Here is a 21,582-nt window from a genome sequence, read left to right as displayed (position 1 = left end):
TTTTAGCGAAATTCGTGCACATATTCATGGCCCACACCACCCTTCTAGGCGAAAAATGCATTTGGTGTAATAGTGTGTTGTGAAAATAGTCACACACGAGTTGCATCCCCTGGTCTATGAAACGTCACATTATCAACTTTGTAGCTCATCAACTATTACTAACCAAATCCCTAATTTTTTATACAATTTAATTGAGTCAAAGCAGCAATTACATAAATTAAGAATAGAAAGTACATATATTGAGAATAATTATTTAAAAAAAATTTAAATTTTTTTTTATGTAAGGATGAGCTTGAACATACATTCTGTACTCGCAGTGTCCAAAACTTCATTACGAATAAGCATTTTCTGTTAGAGTTATCTTCCCTTGACATGGCTGCGCCCATGATTTGTGCAAATCTTGTGTTTGTATTTTGAGCTTTTATGTGAAGAGGCACATAATTCGGAGAAAATGACGTTAGAGCTTTTTGTTAGAAAAACTCTTGATTTGTTGAATAAGGAAAGAGAAGCAGAAGTTGAAGAAACCAGGTACTTGATTGGTTAATGCCATGTCACTAACAGACTGCACTTATAGTAACATGAAAACAAAACATTTCGATCTTCGGAGCGTCACCTTTATAAGATTGTTATAGAAGTAGATCTACATCCGATTGAGCTGATGTGCCCATCAAATTTGTATCGTTCCCAGTTAAATAGTTTTCGTGTTTTGATTGTGGTGTGAAATGAAAGCCCTGCAGTTGCGTCCCTTAGCCAAGAGAGGATCCGCAGGTTGTCGGTTCGAATCACAAATTTGTCCTCATTATGATCCTTTCTCATGGACTGTTAGTACATTTGGTTACACGGAAGGGGTAAATGCCTTTGACCTACTAAATCCGTAAAAGCTGGCGTTTTTGTAAGGGGGCGCCATTTTGTTTACCAAAATCCGCACCATTGTTTTTGTGTTCGATCTGAAATTTTGATTCAAATTTGGATGACATTCGATGAGATAAAGTATATGTATTTGAAGGTAACGTGATTAAGGAGGAGATAGGTATATAGAGTTTAGAAATAGTTTATGACTTGTAGCCAGTCAGCGTCGGATGTAAAACTGTGCTGTAAACCCTACAGTGCCCATTGCCAGACCCTTCTTACAGAATGATCCGCAACCCCTTGTCGTGACATATAGTAAAACTTATATTAAACGAGGAATGGGTGAGGGAATACGGTAACTGCAGATGGTATTTAGTGTGTTTAATACTAGTCAGATTAATGTATGATGTTCCATTAGGCGTAATATGTGATCTAGTGGATAAAATAGAAGGACAGTGCTTTAGATCCAAACCATGTCATACCATAGAAAAGATGGTACTTGTTGTTACCCTGCCTGGTGCTTGGCATATTAGGATGGTGTTTGTACATTCAGACTACACACAGAAACAAATATAAATAGGGATATATATTTTCTGCTGTGAGGGTTATCTTCCCTTGACATATCATGTGTTTGTATATTGAGCTTTTAAGGGGACTGACCCGTGAAGATTTGGGGTAGAAAAGATCTTCAGCAACCCATGCTTGCCATAAAAGGTAACTATGCTTGTCGTAAGAGGCGACAAACAGGATGAGGTGGTCAGGTTCACTGACGTTGTTGATGCACGTCATCGTATCTCAATTGCGCAGATCGATGCTCATGATGTCAATCACTGGATTGAATGGTCCAGACTCGATTATTTACAGACCACCGACATATAGCTTGAATATTGCTGAGTGGGGCGTTAGACAACAAATGCATTTTGATACTTGCTTCATGGAATCATTACAGGGTGCTAACGGAGAAACTACCACCCAAAGAATTACAGAGACGAGGAGTGTGTTTGCTGAAACTTCGTTTAGCTGGAAGAAATTCAGGTCTCTATGGAAGAACATTAGTGACGTTTGAACCTTTCTGGGCTGGAAAAGATTTCCCTTCACACAATCTCACCCCAGGTATGTGTACATGATAACTTGTTCAGGACGAAAATTACCCTGAGTCTTTTTCAGAAATTACATTTTAATTCAGATTTTCGATTTTACACAAGATTGATATTTTTTGCGCATGGCATGCTATTCATAGTCAACATGGCCTCAGGCTTGTCTCTTCCTACTTCGAACTGCAGGGCCAGAGGGGTCACATGATATATTAGGTTACGTTCATAGATTTGTAACCAAATAAATAAAAAAGTAATATCCTTTTGCCTACCCAAGTCTGTTTGACCTGTGACGATTCTGGGTAAGAATATGGGTCCCCAGCCACCTAGGCCTATCATGTTTGTCATAAGAGGCGACTAAATGGATCAGTGATCATGTTCTGTAACTCAGTTCATTGCATGTCATCGTATCTCAATTGAGTGGATTGATGCTCATGATGTTAGTCACTGGATGGTCTGGTCCAGACTTAAGTATTAACAGACCACCATCATAAAGCTGGAATATTGCTGCATGTGTCATAAAAAAAACAAAAAACAAATTCAGTCAGTTAATAAAAAAAGAGAGACAAGAATATTGTTTTTAACCAGCCTCATATTTAAACACTTTCAAACCTTTAACTTTAAGGTAAACGGTTGCTATTTCAGGTGATATCATCGGTCTGACTTTATCCCAGGGAGAAACTCAGAATGAAGCACTGGCTTCTGGTATTGTGTCAAAGGTGGGACAGTCACAGATAAGCATTGCTTTTGATGAGACACACGACATCTTCAGTCTTGATGATGAAGTCCAGTACAAGCTCACCAAGCTTGCCAATGATGTGACCTACAGGCGCCTCAAGAGGTGGGTAGCTGCTAGGGTTGCATGGTATCACCAGTATACAGGTATACTGCAATACCCTTTGATACCATACATGCACATACGCATGTCGCTATATATGTACAATTTACTTGTATGTGACATAAACCCCATTTCACCTCACCTAACTGCTTGTGGCACAGTGCTGTGGCTGATGGTGTGTCATCATACCCTAATCAAATACGTTGTTGCTTAACCTGTGAAGATCCGGGGTAGGATAGCTCTTCAGCAACCCATACTTGCTGTAAAAGGCAAACATGCTTGTTGTAAGAGGCGACTTACGGGATTGGGTGGTCAGGATCGTTGACTTGGTTTATGCATGTCATTGTATCTCAATTGAGTGAACCGCCATGATATCGCTGGAATATTGCTGAGTGCGGCGTTAAACAACAAACCAACCAACAACCAACTCAATTGAGTGGATCGATGCTCATGATGTCAATCACTGGATTGTCTGGTCCAGACTTGATTATTTACAGGCTGCCGTCATACATCTGGAATATTGCTGAGTGTGGCGTTAAACAACAAACAAGCAAAACATTGTTACTTGTGGTACCAACCACTAGTATTGTTCTGACTATTATGGGTTGTAATATTTTGGTTATATATATTACTGCAGACAACTGTATTGCAATATTCCTAAACTCACTCTTGATCATCAAGAATTGTTTTTTTCCAGAGCACTGAATGACCTGAACAACTACTCCAGTGGCCGAGCATCCTGTCTTGTCAATGTTCTGTTTGGCGTTTCAGAGTTGTCTCCCCCTACTGACCCAACAGGTTTGAAAATATTAATAATTTGTGGAGTTTTTTTTCAACATGCCAATATAACATTTGGAAGAAATGTTTCAAGATATCTCCTGAAAAATATTTATCTAATTCTGGTTGTGGCACCTAATGCTTTATATCCTGTCATCAGTATGTCATCAGTATATCATCAGTATGTCCTGTCATCAGTATGTCATCAGTCTATCCTGTCATCAGTATACCCTGTCATCAGTCTATCCTGTCATCAGTGTGCCCTGTCATCAGTATGTCATCAGTGAGCCCTGTCATCAGTATGTCATCAGTCTATCCTGTTATCAGTATGCCCTGTCATCAGTCTATCCTGTCATCAGTGTGTCATCAGTATGTCCTGTCATCAGTGTGTCATCAGTCTATCCTGTTATCAGTATGCCCTGTCATCAGTATGTCATCAGTATGCCCTGTCATCAGTGTGCCCTGTCATCAGTGTATCATCAGTATGTCATCAGTGTGCCCTGTCATCAGTATGTCATCAGTGAGCCCTGTCATCAGTATGTCATCAGTCTATCCTGTCATCAGTATGCCCTGTCATCAGTGTGTCATCAGTATGCCCTGTCATCAGTGTGTCATCAGTGAGCCCTGTCATCAGTATGTCATCAGTCTATCCTGTTATCAGTATGCCCTGTCATCAGTCTATCCTGTCATCAGTGTGTCATCAGTATGTCCTGTCATCAGTGTGTCATCAGTCTATCCTGTCATCAGTGTGTCATCAGTATGTCCTGTCATCAGTCTATCCTGTCATCAGTGTGTCATCAGTATGTCCTGTCATCAGTATGTCATCAGTCTATCATGTCATCAGTGTGTTATCAGTATGTCCTGTCATCAGTCTATCCTGTCATCAGTATACCCTGTCATCGGTATGCCCTGTCATCAGTGTGCCCTGTCATCAGTATGTCATCAGTGAGCCCTGTCATCAGTATGTCATCACTCTATCCTGTCATCAGTATACCCTGTCATCAGTGTGTCATCAGTCTATCCTGTCATCAGTATACCCTGTCATCAGTATGCCCTGTCATCAGTGTGTCATCAGTATGCCCTGTCATCAGTGTGTCATCAGTATGCCCTGTCATCAGTATGTCATCAGTCTATCCTGTTATCAGTATACCCTGTCATCAGTCTATCCTGTCATCAGTGTGTCATCAGTATGTCCTGTCATCAGTCTATCCTGTCATCAGTGTGTCATCAGTCTATCCTGTCATCAGTGTGTCATCAGTCTATCCTGTCATCAGTGTGTCATCAGTATGTCCTGTCATCAGTATGTCATCAGTCTATGTCATCAGTGTGTCATCAGTATGCCCTGTCATCAGTGTGTCATCAGTCTATCCTGTCATCAGTGTGTCATCAGTATGTCCTGTCATCAGTGTGTCATCAGTCTATCCTGTCATCAGTGTGTCATCAGTCTATCCTGTCATCAGTGTGTCATCAGTATGCCCTGTCATCAGTATGTCATCAGTCTATCCTGTTATCAGTATACCCTGTCATCAGTCTATCCTGTCATCAGTATGTCATCAGTCTATCCTGTCATCAGTATGTCATCAGTCTATCCTGTCATCAGTGTGTCATCAGGATGTCCTGTCATCAGTCTATCCTGTCATCAGTGTGTCATCAGTCTATCCTGTCATCAGTGTGTCATCAGTATGTCCTGTCATCAGTATGTCATCAGTCTATCATGTCATCAGTGTGTCATCAGTATGTCCTGTCATCAGTGTGTCATCAGTCTATCCTGTCATCAGTGTGTCATCAGTATGCCCTGTCATCAGTATGTCATCAGTCTATCCTGTTATCAGTATGCCCTGTCATCAGTCTATCCTGTCATCAGTCTATCCTGTCATCAGTGTGTCATCAGTATGCCCTGTCATCAGTATGTCATCAGTCTATCCTGTTATCAGTGTGCCCTGTCATCAGTCTATCCTGTCATCAGTGTGTCATCAGTATGTCATCAGTCTATCCTGTCATCAGTGTGTCATCAGTATGTCATCAGTCTATCCTGTTATCAGTATGCCCTGTCATCAGTCTATCCTGTCATCAGTGTGTCATCAGTCTATCCTGTCATGAAACTTTGAAACTTCATGTTTTTCCAGACATCAAGTATGTGAATGAGTCCTTGGATACCTCTCAGAGAGAGGCTGTAGAGTTTGCACTGCGACAGCGTGAACTGTCAGTGATCCATGGTCCCCCTGGGACGGGGAAGACGACCACGGTGGTGGAGATCATCCTCCAGGCAGTCAGGAGGGGCATGAAGGTACACACAGTTCCCTTTGTTCCAGTTTGCACGCTATACCCATGGATTACTGTAAATCGTGAAATTAATGCGTCTTTAAAAGAATGTGACCGTTTTCCCCTAGCTAGAATGCGACAACCCCCTCTTCTCAAGAATCAGTGGATTTATATCTAAAGAAAATATCCTCTGTCAGGTTTACAGGAGAATCCTCACCTTAATCCAATCACACCAAATAGCACCGCTTAGTAGCCATTAGGAGAGTACTACTGACCCCAGCAGTGACAATTCACAGGCTGTAATTAGTGTTTGTATGACATTCTTTATATACTTGTTACAAGTGCTGCTTAATAAACAGTTATGTGGAATAGATAGTTGTTTGTTTTCAGCGTATGTCTAAGTAGGTATTTCTGCTATCCAAAATGTCTTATTGTTGATATAAATGCGATGTTTAATAATGCGAGCAAAGACCACTCGCATTTTTTGCATTTAATTCACGCTCGCGTTATTTTTAAGATTTACAGTATCCAGGATTGTAAACTAACTGCCCATGGGGAAAAAAATTCAATGCATTAATATAAATCTAAGCATGAAGCCTCTTTCTCTTCACTTGGCCTATCAGTGAAATACAAGCAGCGATACAAATCTATAACATTAGTTATACTGTATTAGCACAAACTAGGAAAGGGTTTATTCCAATTTGGTACTTCAGACTTGGGGCTAGTCCTGCACCATGACTGTTGAATATATTTATTTTATGAAAAAATAATAATCTAGAAATGCATACAAAAGCAAGTCTAGCCAGCTCAAGCTAGCTCTATTCCATCAGCATAGGGAATTTTTTTAATTTTTAGAGTCAAGAAGGATATTGTGTAATATAAAATTTCAGAGACTAAATGTTAGTCTAACTTGGGGCCTGTGACTAGATGAATCCCTTATGCCATGTATACTATATCTGCATCTGTTAAGAGAAGACTAAGCATTCAGAAAATGTCAGAAATTTGACAAATTTCATATTATTTATTTACATATTCAGTTCATTGGAAGGCCTTTTGTGTATTTAGGTGGTGGCATGTGCTCCGTCTAACGTTGCTGTCGACAATCTGGTCGAGCGTCTGTCCCATCATCTACAAAAGATTTTGAGGATCGGCCACCCTGCCCGTCTGCTCCCGCATATTCAGAAGTACTCCCTCGATGCCATCGTCTCTGGAAGTGACGAGAATAAACTGGTGCACGATGTTCGGCGAGACCTTGACAAGGCCATTGTGAGTGACCTTACGACAGTTACTATACAACAACAGTGATGTTCTTGTTAACTTTACTGCTTATGAAGCGCAATGAAGTTACTGAACTAGCCACGCCAGTGTAGTGAAGAGATTCTAGTCATATATGTTCAAGCTATGCCATATACTGTACTTGTGTATTTGCTAGTTGATTTCACTTTGTGTTTGTATTATTGGGAGGTGAGGTGAATTGGGGTTAACGTCGCGCTCAAATATAGCACTTATACAGCGACGTGTGTTCATGTGTGTTTGTGTGTGTGTGGCTACTTCGACTAGTCCGGACTAAAGCCGGTTTTATAGCCCACTGAGATACTATGCCACAGTTACACATGGTTTTCCCAATCAGATACAGTAAACCAACTCCAAGACGACCAGTTCATTTGTTATGCTCTGTTCGTTTCCCTGAATTCGCTGAAGGGATTTGATGTAAAAAAAATTCTGAGGAAGACAAACAAGTTTTTATTGCAAATGTAGGGATTGTGTATGCACTGGTGACGTGCTTCATTCCGATTCGCTTTATAGACGGGGTATATAAATTAGTGTCGATTTTGAAGGCTTGCACAGGGGTCGTCTTATATGTGGGGTCGCTTTATAGACGGTGATATATGGTATGCTAACTCAGAGATGCCAGCCCTTATTTTATCCCCTTAATTCCAAGTGTCAGGTAACAACAGACAGCATCTTTTAGGCTAAAAAAAATAATAGTCTTGGTTCTCAGGCACCGCCCGCATCATCATCAAGTCGGCTGCACGTTTTGTTTTTATTTCCATTTAAAAAAGAATATATAAATCCTAATACTTACAAACAATGCGGGGGGCACAGGTAGCCCAGTCGTCTGAGGTGCCGCGATTCACTGTGCAGAGTTGCGTCCCTTGGGCACCCCGATTATGTTTCTAGGTTTGTCAGCACCATACCCGTGCTCGTGGGTTTCACCGAATTGGTTAACGTCTGAGACCTGCATCACTCCGGGCTTTCCTCCCACATTAAGCTGACACGCCGTGATATAACTAGAATAATGTTAAAAGCGGCGTTAAACCCAACTCACTCACTAAAAACAATGCGATCCAATATAGCACACAGTTACTTCCCTTTTAAATCCGCACTGCTTTACTGCACATCTTGTGTTGTAGTCTTGGCGGCAATAGGAGTTTCTATGCTTATTTATGTAGGGAGGCCCTTTCCCAGGTTGATGGTACACAACTGTTTATTTGGTTATATACTAGTTTGAACAAGCAAACAAAACAACCCACCACCCGCAAGCACTATGTTTTCAAAAGTCATTGCCTGAGAACCAATTCTTTTATATTTTTAAGCCTTAAAGTCTTTTGGTATTTGATTCTGTGTATGTTTCAGTCCAAAGTGAAGCAGACGCGCAACAAGGGAGAGAAGCAGGGTTTGCGGGAGGAGATGCGACATCTCCGCAAGGAGCTGGTCCGGAGGGAGGAGACGGCCACCAGGGAGATACTGCGACGCGCTGATGTTGTCTTGGTGACACTGACTAGTGCCTCTAACGCCGGACCTCTGAGACTTCTGGATGAGGAACACTTTGACCTGGTTGTCATCGATGAATGTTCCCAGGTGACCTTGTCATGCAGTACATATATACTCAGCGTCATTATTGAAGGGTCGCCTAGGATGTCAGGTGAACATGAACATATGCCAAAAAGCTTCAATAGGTCTGAGTAGGTTGACAATGACAACAGTTGAAGAGCATGTTGCCTATATTACACTGATTGGACGCTTTTATGAAATTGGAAAAAAATGATGACTATTAAAAACAATGAAAAGTGCAAGATTGAAGGTGATAGAAAAAGCTACCCAAAACATACGCAACAAGCGGTTTATCCCATGCCCATGCAATGCAAGACAGTTAACAGTCAATGTGGGAATAAACTGGTTCATTCCAGATGTAACTGAACTGCACTCTTGGCAGTTAAAAATGCGACTTTTCTCATATCACTTGCATTTGCTTCAAACAAAATGGCAACACCCAGTCAAGACGATCTGATTGATAATCAACATCTTTATTGCAATAAAACGGGCCTTACCTCGTGAAGTACATCAAATCATTTCAGCACCTTGATAAAAAACATGAAAAGATATGGAAAATATCTGTCGACACCCGTTGACTGTACACACGCTTTGCAAATCCTGCAGTCAACGGAAATCTGCATGTTGAAATCAATGTTGTTTACGAAACCGGATCTCTAGTTTGTTACACGATTACATAATTGGACTACGCATAGACTAGTTAGTCCAGCCAAAATGTAACCCCGAAATTCCAGCCTAGTTCGGCCAGGGTTGAAACTGGTCTTCTACAGTTAGTTAACTCCTTGCCTCAGGAAGATGTGACTGTAGAGGATTTGTATATTCTATGAACCCAAAACCAATCTAGATAATAAGAAAGAAGGTCTGGCCAGCTCTACTCTACAGATATGAAATCAGCATCAGGAAAAAAAAGTCTAGAGGAGAGAAATATGTTCTTCTAAGGTCAGACTGATATACATACTGACAAACAATGAAAACGCACAATCATGTTTCCAAATATCAAACAAGATCTCTTTTTGTGGTTTTTGAGTGGCATTTCGATGTTGGTGTGTTGAACAAGGACAGGGTCTTGAGGATATACAACAGATGTTTCATGTGTCGGCTACATGTGGGACATTATAAGCTGTAACAGGATCACAAGGGGTACACGGGGCTTTATGTGGGACGCATAGAACCCCATGTACCCCTCGTGATCCTGCTACAACGACATGTTTTCATGTGACATTGTAAAAGAATTAACACAAATTCACAATTGATAGAAATAGCTGAGGTTAGCTTGCGCTGTCACGTAACTTTCATTGACTTGGAAAAAGCGTGCAGCTTTTTGCTTGGAAGAAGGGTATAAGGGATTTATTCTGTCTCTCAGAAATCTACAGGCAGCCTGCATTGCTCATGGCGGGGTATAAGAGATTTATTCCCCTGCTGAGAAATTTATTCTCCTCTAAGGTGGGTTACACAGTATTTTATCAAGATCACATGGACCAATCAGATCTCATCATTCTGACATATAGGTATGATAAATGCTGTTGTAGGTGTCCCCAGGCCATGTTAAAGCTGACTCTATTTTTAACTTCTTGGTTTAACTGAAAACTAAATACTCATAATATGCAGGTAGATGCAAGCCCTCAGACACTCTCCCTGATGATTATGTTGATTATGTTTCTCCTAGGCACTTGAGGCTGCGTGTTGGATGGCCCTGCTCCGGGCTCCTCGCTGCGTGTTGGCTGGGGATCACCATCAGCTGCCTCCCACTATACTCTCACATGAGTAAGTCCCCTTCTCTACACTCACGTGGCTACCTGCTTGTGGTATTAAGTGGTTGCACTACAGGGATTTATTGATTAAGCATTATCAATGTTCACCAGTACTATATCAATCAAGGACGGCTTTTGGCGCTACTCTATCACTTACTGGGATACACTGTATCACAATGCTTAGGACCTGTGAACATCCAGGGTAGAATACCGTAGGTCTTCAGCAACCAATGCTTGCCATGAAAGGAGACTATGCTTGTCGTTAGAGGCGACTAACGGGATCGGGTGGTCAGGCTTGCTGACTTGGTTCATGCATGTCATCGTATCCCAATTGTGTGGATTGATGATGCTCCTGAAGTCAATCACTGGATTGTCTGGTCCAGACTCGATTATTTACAGACCGCTGTCATAAAGCTGGAATATTGCTGAGTGCATCTTAAAACAACAAACCAACAAACAAACACAATGCTTAGACTTCCCATCTTAAAATCGATCTTCACTGATCCCTGATCGTCCTTTCAACCTACTGAAACTATTAGGCCCATCGATGCCACATCCCTAATCATTTGTGCTTCAACCAAAGAGCTCACATTTGTTTTGTCATTGTGTCTTTGTAGAATGGAGACAAACATAGTGTGTTTCAATGTAGAAGTTTCAAACTTCCAATCGATACCTGTAAAATTTTCAAATACGAAACGGAACGCAATAAGTATTGAATCTACTTTCGGAACCCCTAAATTGAAAACACGCAAGGTTTATCTCCTAAATGTAAGTCACCATGGTTCTTCAAGGGCAGCAAGGGGTGGCCTAGAGCTGACGCTGATGGAGCGAGTGTTGAAGGAGCAGGGGGAGGAGGTGGTGAGGATGCTGACGACGCAGTACCGTATGAACGAGAACATCATGCAGTGGTCCTCCGACCAGCTATACAATGGTCGACTTATTGCTCACGATTCTGTCAAGACACATCTGCTGAGGTAAGTTCAATAGGCAAGATTTTCTTGATATTTTTTAATGGATTCTGCTGATCCTAAAATAATGAAACAACAAAATCTGAAAGCACTATTTTTTCATTCCACTTACTGCCATGTTTAACACTCAACAATTGTACATACAATATTTTCTCACCCTAGATGCCAAAGGCTCTTCAACCTTCACTGTGAAATAAATAAAACTCAAACTACATCACACACATGAAAGCTCTTCACAGGTTTCGATTGAACAGGACATTTCTATTCTGGGTATCATCATGGTATTGTCAATGTTAATCTGCTGCTTATCACAACATGTCATGCATATATATTTCGCATCACTTGGTTGTCGTCACTCCAGGTTGATAATGGCGTAGGAATCTACATACAAACGTTGCTAAATGCAATAAACCAGAAGTTGTTATCCATAAAGTTAGATATTTTTCCTATTCTCATTTTAGGCAAAGTAAAACTACTTCTGAAAATTAGGTACATGGTAAATATTGCTATTTTCGCCATTTTACAATATCAATCTCATTAAAATCAGATCTTAGTTCTTGCTACTGCAGATCTAAGGACATTCCATCACTCATTGCATCAATGCTAAAATTGTAGAGACCTGCCTGGTGTGAGTGACTGTGAGGAAACCAGTTGTCCCCTGCTGCTGGTGGATACAGCCGGTTGTGACCTGTCTGAACTGGAATTACCTGAAGAAGTGTCCAAGGGAAATGAAGGTGAGATTAATCTCAAGGTAATCATTTGGGGTTAACAATACATATGTTTTTTTTTGTGTCAAGTAATGTTGGTGTTGAAGCTAATTTTGAAGTCTTGAAGATCGATTAAACCATTTTGATGGCATCACACTATTGTTGCAGTTCTTTCAAAGCCAGGAATTCACGCGCCATTTTGAACATGCATTTAATAAGTAGAGCTGATGCAACTATAGCTCAAAATGCAATATGATAGAGAAATTATGTATCAAATTGAATTATCATAAGTCAGAGAAAACCGGAATCCGTACGTAGTATCATCAGATTAGAGTGATTTTTCCAATACATAAGCTGCAAGGTATAACGATTGAATGGTTGTCTGCCCTAAGTGAATTAAGTTTAAACACTAATTCATGAGGAGCTGATAATCTATAATTCGTCATACGTTGTTGATTATTACCTTTATTACTAGTAGTCTGTTTTTCAAAGAAACTTGTTTCCAAATGTTGATTACCCTGTATCACAAGTAGAGACCGATGTTTGGATCGACATCACCCAACATAGTATGTGACACTTATTATGACCGCCTCTGTGGTCTAGTGGTAGAGCGTCCGCCCGGAGAGCGGAAGGTCTGGGGTTCGATCCCAGGCCGCGTCATACCAAAAGACGTTAAAAGATGGTACTTGTTGTTACCTGTCTGGCGCTCGGTATTAAAGGTCTAAAACAAGGACTGGTCGGCTCAGAGTCAGTATACTGTGTCTGAGTGGGGTATTCATGTTAACTGCGGCATCGTATCTCAGTGTGCTCGCGCCATAAATCGGCATCAGTCCGATAGTACAAGCAGCCACACACACACATGCATGCACGTCGCTATATAAGTGCAATAATCTTCACCATTTCACCTCACCTCACCTCACCTCACCTCACCTCTACCTCACCTCCACCTCACCTCACCTCACCTATTATTGCGTTTACTGTAACTTTAATGATTGAAGATGAGAACAGATTTTCTGAAATGGAATTCTTCTGCAAGAGTCATCTGTTTGATTGTATCTGAAACTGCTCTAGATATTTTGAGAAAATAGACTTTTGATTCTCAATAGTCTACCTGAATTTATTGCTAATCTGGGTGCCGGTGTACAAAGCGATCGTAACTCCCATACCTTAACATAGACTTACGACAGTCGTAGAGCTAAGTTTGTTTTGTAAAACAGCACTGATCATGGACAGCGGTGAGATTGGCCTAAACCCAAAAATGTAACATTTTTTCATATCCCACCCCCTCTCACCTCCCTCTCTATAATCATGATAATAAATTAACAGGCGTAAATAATGTTCAATTTTTTTAAAAAACATAAAAAAACATGAAACTCAACCCCCCACCCCTCCCTCCATCCCTTATAATAAATGACCAGTTCCTTAGACATATTTCGTAGACTCTCCAAGTGTTATTAACTTCTATTGAACATCCATCCTGACTGAAACTGTTTCATTTTTGACTACAGGTGAAGCTGATATTGTGGCCTCCCATGTTGAGAAGTTAATCTCTAGTGGTCTGCAACCTGAGAATATTGCAGTTATTGCCCCTTATAACCTTCAGGTAACATTCATGTATTATGCATGTGCTTTGATGGCACATTACACCCTCTCTGTGTGTAGATAGTGGTGAGGGTGAGACATCACTCAGAGGGGCTGGGAAAATATATGTGTACATGTGTACCAGGCTAAACCTTCTCCTGGCCAGTTCTACCACGGTGAGGGGCACGGGTGGCCCAGTCGTCTAAGGCGCCACCATTCGCTGTGCAGAGTTGCATCCCCTGGGCACGCCAGAAACCTATGATTGTGGGTTTCGAATCCTGGTTCGTCCCGATTATGTTTCTAGGTTTGTCAGCACCATACCCGTGCTCGTGGCTTTCCTCCCACATTAAGCTGCCACGCCGTGATATAACTGGAATACTGTTAAAAGTGGTGTTACACCCAACTCACTCATTCACTCTTCCATGGTGAAGATATCGCCAAGGCCAGTTCTTCTCCAGATTGAAAATAGTCAAGGCTACACCTTCAGGGAAGAAATGGCCAGGGGGATGTGTCAACCTGTTATATCGGTACCTGTTACAGCGCGTTACAGTCATTTTATCAGTTGCACGTGTCAGTGTTTGAGGATAGGTGTTTTTGACATTACATGTGCAAACTTTGTGGTTATAACAAAAAGAACCAAATACATCATGTAGATTATACTTCATCAGAAAACCAGTATTGAAGTAAAACTTGGTTATATTCATCTCCAAGGGACCGTTGAAATTTGTTTATTATATCCGTAGTTTGCTACTCATGAAACCTTGTCGGTCATTTTGGATTTAATGAGATAGAGGTGCATGTCATTCACGGTTCAAGAGGTCATAGATGTCTGTGGTACACAAAATCAGATTTACTTCTTGGTATTTTAGTAAATAGTAATTGAATAACGGATAACAAATATTTAGAATTCAATTGAAAGAGTGAGTTATAACCTTTAATTTTTATACAAAACTTGTTATTTGCGTGAATAATATCATGAATATCAGGTAATATATGGTGAAGAGTTGGGACTTCTGAAATAGTTTATGATGATTATGATCGATTATTAACAGGTTGCTGTTGCATAGCTTGAATATTGCTGAGTGCAGTACTCAACAAAAAATACTAAATTATGACAAGCGCCATTTCCCATGTCAATCACTGGTTTGTGTGACTCGATTAATTACAGGCCGCTGTCGTATAGCTGGAGTATTGAATTTGCAACATTGAATGGTAAATGAAACTTCTGTGTGCCGCTGTATAGGTGGAGCTGCTGCGTGTGAGACTGTCGCCAACCTACCCTAAACTGGAGATCAAGTCCGTGGACGGCTTCCAGGGGAGGGAGAAGGAAGCTGTAGTCATCTCCTTCGTCAGAAGTAATTCAAAGGGTAAGGTCACCGTCTACAATGGAAGTGGTGCCAACAGACATTGTTTGGGTTTTAGTTGTAGGAGTTCTGATAATCTAGTTTAGGAGGATCTTTTGTGTAGGTTTATGATAGTAGCGGTTTGCTTGTGGATAAATCCTTTCCCTTAGCTATAACCATGACAATTTGTTTGCCATCCTTGTAACTTAGGTTGAATTCAAAACATGTTCTTCATCATGGCTATGCTTGGGCGATATGGTAGCCTAGTGGTTAAGGCATTTGCTCATCACACCAAAGGCACGGGTTCGATTCCCAACATGGGTACAATGTATGAAGCCTATTTCTGGTGTTCCCCTCTGTGATATTGTGGAATATTGCTAAAACTGGTGTAGTACCAAACTCACTCACTCACCCATGGCTTTCCTCATCCTTTGTTTCTATCTGCACTGTGTCTGACCAACAGGTGAAGTGGGCTTCCTGTCCGAGAATCGTAGAATAAATGTGGCCATCACTCGAGCACGGCGCCATGTCGCAGTGATCTGTGACAGCGAAACGGTCAGCCATGACAAATTCCTCAAGACCCTGGTGGAGTACTTCACAGAGAGGGGCGAAGTCTGGTCAGCCCAGGAATACATTCAAGGTGAGAACAGAGCAACAGGTTTGAAGGTGTCTCAGCTGTTTCAGAAAGTGTCTGTTTGTTTGTTGTTAACACCACTCTCAGCAATATTCCAGCTATATGATGGTGGTCTGTAAATAATTGAGTCTGGACCAGACAATCCAGTGATTGACATCATGAGCATCGATCCACGCAATTGGGATGCAATGACATGCATCAACCAAGCCATAAATCCTGATCACCCGATCCATATGGTAGCATCTCATTGGTTGCCGAGGACCTATATTCTAACCAGGAATCTCCATCGGGGAAATATGTCATGGAACTGATAAATAATATTCATAACATAACCATGTGAGGATTTACATTTGGAGTAGGTCTCCACCATTGCTGGTCTTCAGATGAGATGGTCAGGCCGGGCGATGTGGTTATTTGTCTGACTGTATACTTTGCCGGGACATTCACAAAATCAATCTTTGGGTTGTCTGGTCCAGACTCGATTATGTACAAACGCTGTCGTATAGCTGTAATATTGCTGAGAGCTGCGCTCGACACTAAACAAACAGTAATGAAAGCAGTTATCAAATGCAGGCTTTAAGACTGGTGTGTTCTCTGTGCATGTTTGGGGTGGGTAGCCTAGTGGTTAAAGCGTTCGCTCGTCACGCAGAAGACCCGGGTTCGAATCCCGACATGGGTACAATGTGTGAAGCCCATTTCTGGTGTCCCCCGCCGTGATATTGCTGGAATATTGCTAAAAGCGGCGTAAAACCAAACTCACTCACTCACTCACTCACTCACACGCATGTTCATTTGACTTTAAGAGCAACAGTAAAGTAGGATATTGACTTCTAGATAAGAAGAGTTATTCCCATTTTCTTGAAAACAGCCAGGCTTCCTGATGGTTAGATATAAAATGCCATTTCATGGCTGCAGCATGTGAAAAGAATTGCTTTCTAAGAATTTTTCTGGAATATTGAGAACTGTATTGTCATGGAATCAAGTTTCTATGGAGTTTCATCCTTGTGGGAATACATTCAAGGTGAGAACAGATAAACATATTTATGTCATTATAATCTCATTGGGTGGTTAGCCTAGTGGTTAAAGTGTTCACTTGTCTCATAGATGACCCAGGTTCAGTTCCACAATCGGTGCAATGTGTGAAACTCATGCTTGATGTTGCTCACTTTCATTTTGCTAGAGACCGCCTCCGTGGTCTAATGGTAGAGCGTCCGCCCGGAGAGCGGACGGTCCGGGGTTTGATCCCCAGCCGCGTCATATCAAAAGACGTTAAAAGATGGTACTTGTTGTTACCCCGTCTGGCGCTTGGCATTAAGGGGCTAAAACAAGGACTGGTCGGCTTGGAGTCAGTAAACTGTGTCTGAATGGGGTATTCATGTTAAACTGCGGCATGGTATCTCAGTGTGCTAGCACTATAAATCGAATAGAATCTCACCACCCTGACTTTCATTTTTGTTTTAACAGACGGCAAAGTCACCCACACAAGTTCCCGTCCTGAACAACTGGAGAATCTGTTATCTGTCAAGTCTTCCACCAAGCAGAAATCGGCTAGCAAAGGTGAAGGTCACAAACAGCGTAAAGGTGACAAGGGTCACCAGAAGCAGGTGAAGAAACCAGGTCAAAGGTCAAATGAAGGAGGAGCTAGACCAAAGCAACCAGCTTCTGATGAGGGGTAAGTATGTGGCTGAGAATATCCAGACAATCAGTCTCAAGCAATGGGTGGGGAAAGGGGATCAAGACAAATTGTTCAGCCTTAATATCACAAGTCATCCTTTTGCTTATATATCAAACATTATATCATAATTCCATAGAATATACTTTGAATGAGAAATTAAGTTCATTAATCTGAAATCAATAGAAAAATAATATGATTGTGTAATAGTATTAAGTTTTTTTTCTACCAATTGAGACCTTCAGTGCCCTTATTCTGCCTGTGTGTTCCCTTCAGTGCTGTGCGTGATGTGGAAGAGAAGGAGGCGGAGTATGTCAAGTACCTCGAGGACTTCCTAGCCAACCCTGACCAGACGTACCTCGACTTCCCAGCGTCTCTAAACTCCCATGACAGGCTGGTTGTACACCAGGTACATGGCAGCTCCTTGTGTTAAAAAACTCGCTGAATTTTAAGTGATTATACCGTGTGACCTGGAAGTCATGCCCAGACCTGACAATGCCCTGTTAATGCAGACATTTGCTGATAACATGGTTCTTTGTAATGTCACCGCCTCTGTGGTCTAATGTTTAGAGCGTTGCTTATCAGATCATGAAAGTGACAGTCGGAATGTGATTTCTAATCATGCAACCTCGAAAACTATAACACAGGGTATTCATAACGATAGTTACGGGCTTAACGACTGAATCCACACAATCTAGACCACCTATTAGCCATTCCAGAGTGTTCTTTTGTTCAGGTTTCAAAGTTTTATTTGAGAGTTAGTCGCCAATTTGAAATTAGTGCCGTAAAGCACGAGAAAGCTGCCATCTGATTGGCTAATGTCGACCTCTTGTCAGTCATTCCATTGGTCAGTCAAAGTTTGCGCAAGGTCGGTCTGTCGTGACCCATAATGGGGTGTCCTCAGATGTTCGTTTAGCGGTCGTGAGAACTAAGATCTGATTTTAATGAGATTGATATAGTATATATTCATGTGTTCATATCATCTGCTCTTCAACTCTTACAGTTATCGGAGAAACTTGGCTTACTCCACAACAGTAAAGGAGAAGGGAAAGACAGGCACATTGTCGTATCCAAACCTGGAATTGAAGGTCAGGAGGTCAAGGTTGTGACCTCTGAGACAACAGGTCAAGGTCATAAACCTGATGTCAAGGTCAAAACTAAGCCAAATAGAAAGGAACAGAAGAATACACAAGATAAGGAAAACAAGCAGATTAATGACAGCAGTGTAATGCCTGATGGTATAGAGACAGATACACCCGAGGAGGTTCCTTGTGGGATTAATGGTGATCATGTTGAAAAGAAAAGGGATAAAGTAACTTGTGAAATATGTGGTAAGGAGGTCCTGAATGCAAACATCCAACTGCATTCTGTTCATTGTGCTAGACAGGTCAAGGCCAAACTAACTCAAGGTCAAGGCCAACCATCCAAAGATGAGGTCAAATCTAAGAAAAAGACAAAAAACACAAAACAGGATGCAGCTTTACACCGTACCGCATCTGCCCTAGAAAAAATTGATGACGATGATTTTGACAGTTTGATAGCAACCGTACAGAAACTTGACAATAGGTGCTGCTTTACAAAATGTAAACAGTTCACCACAACCCTGGGTCATACGTGTGACTTCTGTTTGAGAAGGTTCTGCCTGGCCCACCACATTCCAGAGATCCATGGATGCGGAGCGGATGCCAAGGTAGCGGCCAGGCAGGCCATGGTGAAGGAAGGAATCCTCTTTCGGGGGAATGTTGCACCACAGAGAAAACTGGACCCTAACAAGCGAGCTGGCCTGCAGAGAAAGCTGGACAAGAAACTGGACGACATGGCAGGAAAGCGTTCATCAAAGACGAGCAAGAAGTGATGTTTGGCAGATCGTATGGAGATATACTACTCAACATTTGGTAAGAACTTGACCTAAAACACGAGCTGGCCTGCAGAGAAAGTTGGACAAGAGTCTGGACGACATGGCAGGAAAGCAGTCATCAAAGGCAGGCAAGAAGTGATGTTAGGCAGATCCTATGGAGATAGAATACTCAAATTTGTTATTGACCAAAATAGTCATCTTTAGTCAAAGGTGTGGTCCTTAGCAAATGTTGAGTAGCATAAGTGTGAGTGAATGAAGAAGGAATGCATTTCAAAGTTTTTGTTCGTAACTTGACATCCAACAGCCATTAAACTTGTCATTACTATTAAGAATCAAGTTTTAATTGTCGTTAGTGTCCCATGAGAGAACAGTACCAGAAGCAATGATTGGCTGGTTACAACACTCGATGTGTCTACATTTGTTAGTCATTCAGATATGGAATGTAATCTGAATGTGTGGGTGTTGGGGTAGGCTAATGGCTAAGGCACTAGCTTGTCACACTGTACAGCTGGGATTGATTCCCTACATGGGTACAATGTATAAAACTCTTTGCGTGTGTTCCCTGCTGTGATATTACTGGAATATTTTTAAAGAGGCATAGAACCTGCTCATTAACTATTCTGAAACTATTTCTTAAAAATCTGATGTCTCAAGAAATTATCTTCTTACATTGAGAAACAATGGCAAAAACGTTCCCCTGTAACAAACCTTAACTTAAAAAATAAATGATAAAAGTTCAAACAGGCCCAAATTGTCCACAGACAGAATACCAACTTTTTTGCCAATTTGACTCATGTGCCAGTTACGCATTGGCTGGTCAAAGCCAAAAAAGCCATTGCTTGACCTACAGCACGTAAAAAAGGGGTCTCTTTTTTGTGATAGACTACTTAGAATGTAAAGAACCCTGAGACCCCAAGTGACCCTGACCGTTTGACCTTAGCATTTGAAATACCTTTGCACTTTTGTTATCTTTTACTATCTGGTTCAAATCAATGTGATTTTATTGTTGTTCTTTTAAATATTTATAAAATCAAATATTACAAGAGCATGCTAGTTGTAAGAGACGACTTAATGGATCTAGTGGCCAGGCTCTGTGACTTGGTTGATGGCGTGGATCATTGCGCATATCAATCACTGGGTTGTCTGGCCCAGACTGGAGTATTTTCAGGCTGTCGTCAAACAGGTGGAATATTGCTGAGTGCAATATTTTGCTGAGGGTTAAAGAAAAGCAAACACACATATACACACAAACACATGCACACATACCATGTTATTTTCTAATGTTCAATGCTGTGATAATAAACATGATTTGTCATTATTGATGTGTTTTCTGTTGATATTTAATCTTGGGAGGAGTCATGGACTGTGAGCTGATTACTCTTATAGCTGGTGTCATGATAGACATTCAGTGGATTTGATAACACTAGTATTCATAAATGGGGGAAATAAATAAAATGAAAAGTCATGAAATCTAGTAGACGTTTCTGGGTTCTTTGAGCCTACGAGGGTATCAATACACAATGCCATTTAGAAAGTTGTCAAATGTAACAAATGTTGGGATAACACTTTCTTAGTAAAGTACAGATTCTAGTACCTATTTGGGTTGAGTCCCATCGTGGATTCAAACCCACACTGCCAGAGTGGGGCACCTAATCGCCAGCACACAAAGTCCGCGATCTAAACCACTCAGCCACCGAGGCTGCCACAAAGTTTGAAAGTCCGACAACTGGTAGTCTGGATCACCTAGTTTGTGTACCAGGCTGACAAGTGTAAATTGGCAAGAAATTCAACTCCTGCTTGTAATGTATTAATTTTGACAAAACCATCGATCACAAACCATTGTAAACTCTTTTCAGTGAGAGAAAGGACATCCCTGTCAGATCAGATTCAAAGATGGGCTCTGATATTATCTGCCTGTGATTACTCTTTCACTTACACTCCTGGAAAGCAACTAGGACATGCTGACGCCATGAGGCACTCATCTCTGCCAGACTGCCCTACACTTGTGCCAAATCTTGATTGTTGCAGCTGTAAACATTCGTGATATTACACTACTTACAGACCCCACATTGTCGCAAGTGTGATGTTTCATCACCAATGGCAGGTCTGAAACAAGTGATCCATCTCTGCATTCTTACAAGCTTCGGAAAACCAGACTGTGTGTACATGGAGAATAAACCTTTGGGGATCTTGAGTTGTCATGCTCTTTCAGCGTCAGCAGAAGGTTCTCGACATCCTACATGACGGGCACCCTGGAAGGGTGAGAATGAAAATGTTTTCTAGGGTTTGTATCTGGTGGCCAAAGTTACACTCTGATATTTGAGGCCAAAGTTCAACAGTGCTCAGAATATCAGACTAATACGAAGGCTACACCTTCAGTATACATGCAGCCATGGATGTATCCACAGAGTCC

General features: G+C 41.4%; 1 protein-coding gene across 1 annotated transcript; it reads left to right on the top strand.

Annotated features, from left to right (window-relative positions):
• Positions 1-366: 366 nt before the first annotated feature.
• On the top strand, positions 367-20,487 carry LOC124132647 (DNA-binding protein SMUBP-2-like). The gene is made up of 16 exons (XM_046496654.2): positions 367-528; positions 1,799-1,962; positions 2,589-2,784; positions 3,479-3,579; positions 5,685-5,845; positions 6,886-7,086; positions 8,458-8,682; positions 10,322-10,419; positions 11,198-11,380; positions 11,990-12,108; positions 13,590-13,684; positions 14,906-15,029; positions 15,469-15,645; positions 17,104-17,311; positions 17,588-17,720; positions 18,315-20,487. Exons 1-16 carry the CDS (start codon positions 452-454, stop codon positions 19,164-19,166), a joined length of 3,114 nt encoding a protein of 1,037 aa, XP_046352610.1. The 5' UTR covers positions 367-451; the 3' UTR covers positions 19,167-20,487.
• Positions 20,488-21,582: the final 1,095 nt, after the last annotated feature.

This window comes from Haliotis rufescens, unplaced genomic scaffold, assembly GCF_023055435.1.
Source record: "Haliotis rufescens isolate VD_foot unplaced genomic scaffold, xgHalRufe1.0.p SCAF_7, whole genome shotgun sequence".
Classification (NCBI taxonomy): Eukaryota; Metazoa; Mollusca; class Gastropoda; order Lepetellida; family Haliotidae; genus Haliotis; species Haliotis rufescens.
Note: the sequence above shows the minus strand (reverse complement) of the source record. Positions and strands in the feature narration are given on the sequence as shown.

What these genes read in the sequence shown, in the direction of transcription:
- LOC124132647 (XM_046496654.2), top strand. Translation starts at nt 452, where the DNA reads ATGACGTTAGAGCTTTTTGTTAGAAAAACTCTTGATTTGTTGAATAAG. An exon ending in TCATCGATGAATGTTCCCAG is followed by an intron (nt 8,683 to 10,321) that starts GTGACCTTGTCA and finishes TGTTTCTCCTAG; the next exon opens with GCACTTGAGGCTGCGTGTTG. An exon ending in AGTGTCCAAGGGAAATGAAG is followed by an intron (nt 12,109 to 13,589) that starts GTGAGATTAATC and finishes TTTTGACTACAG; the next exon opens with GTGAAGCTGATATTGTGGCC.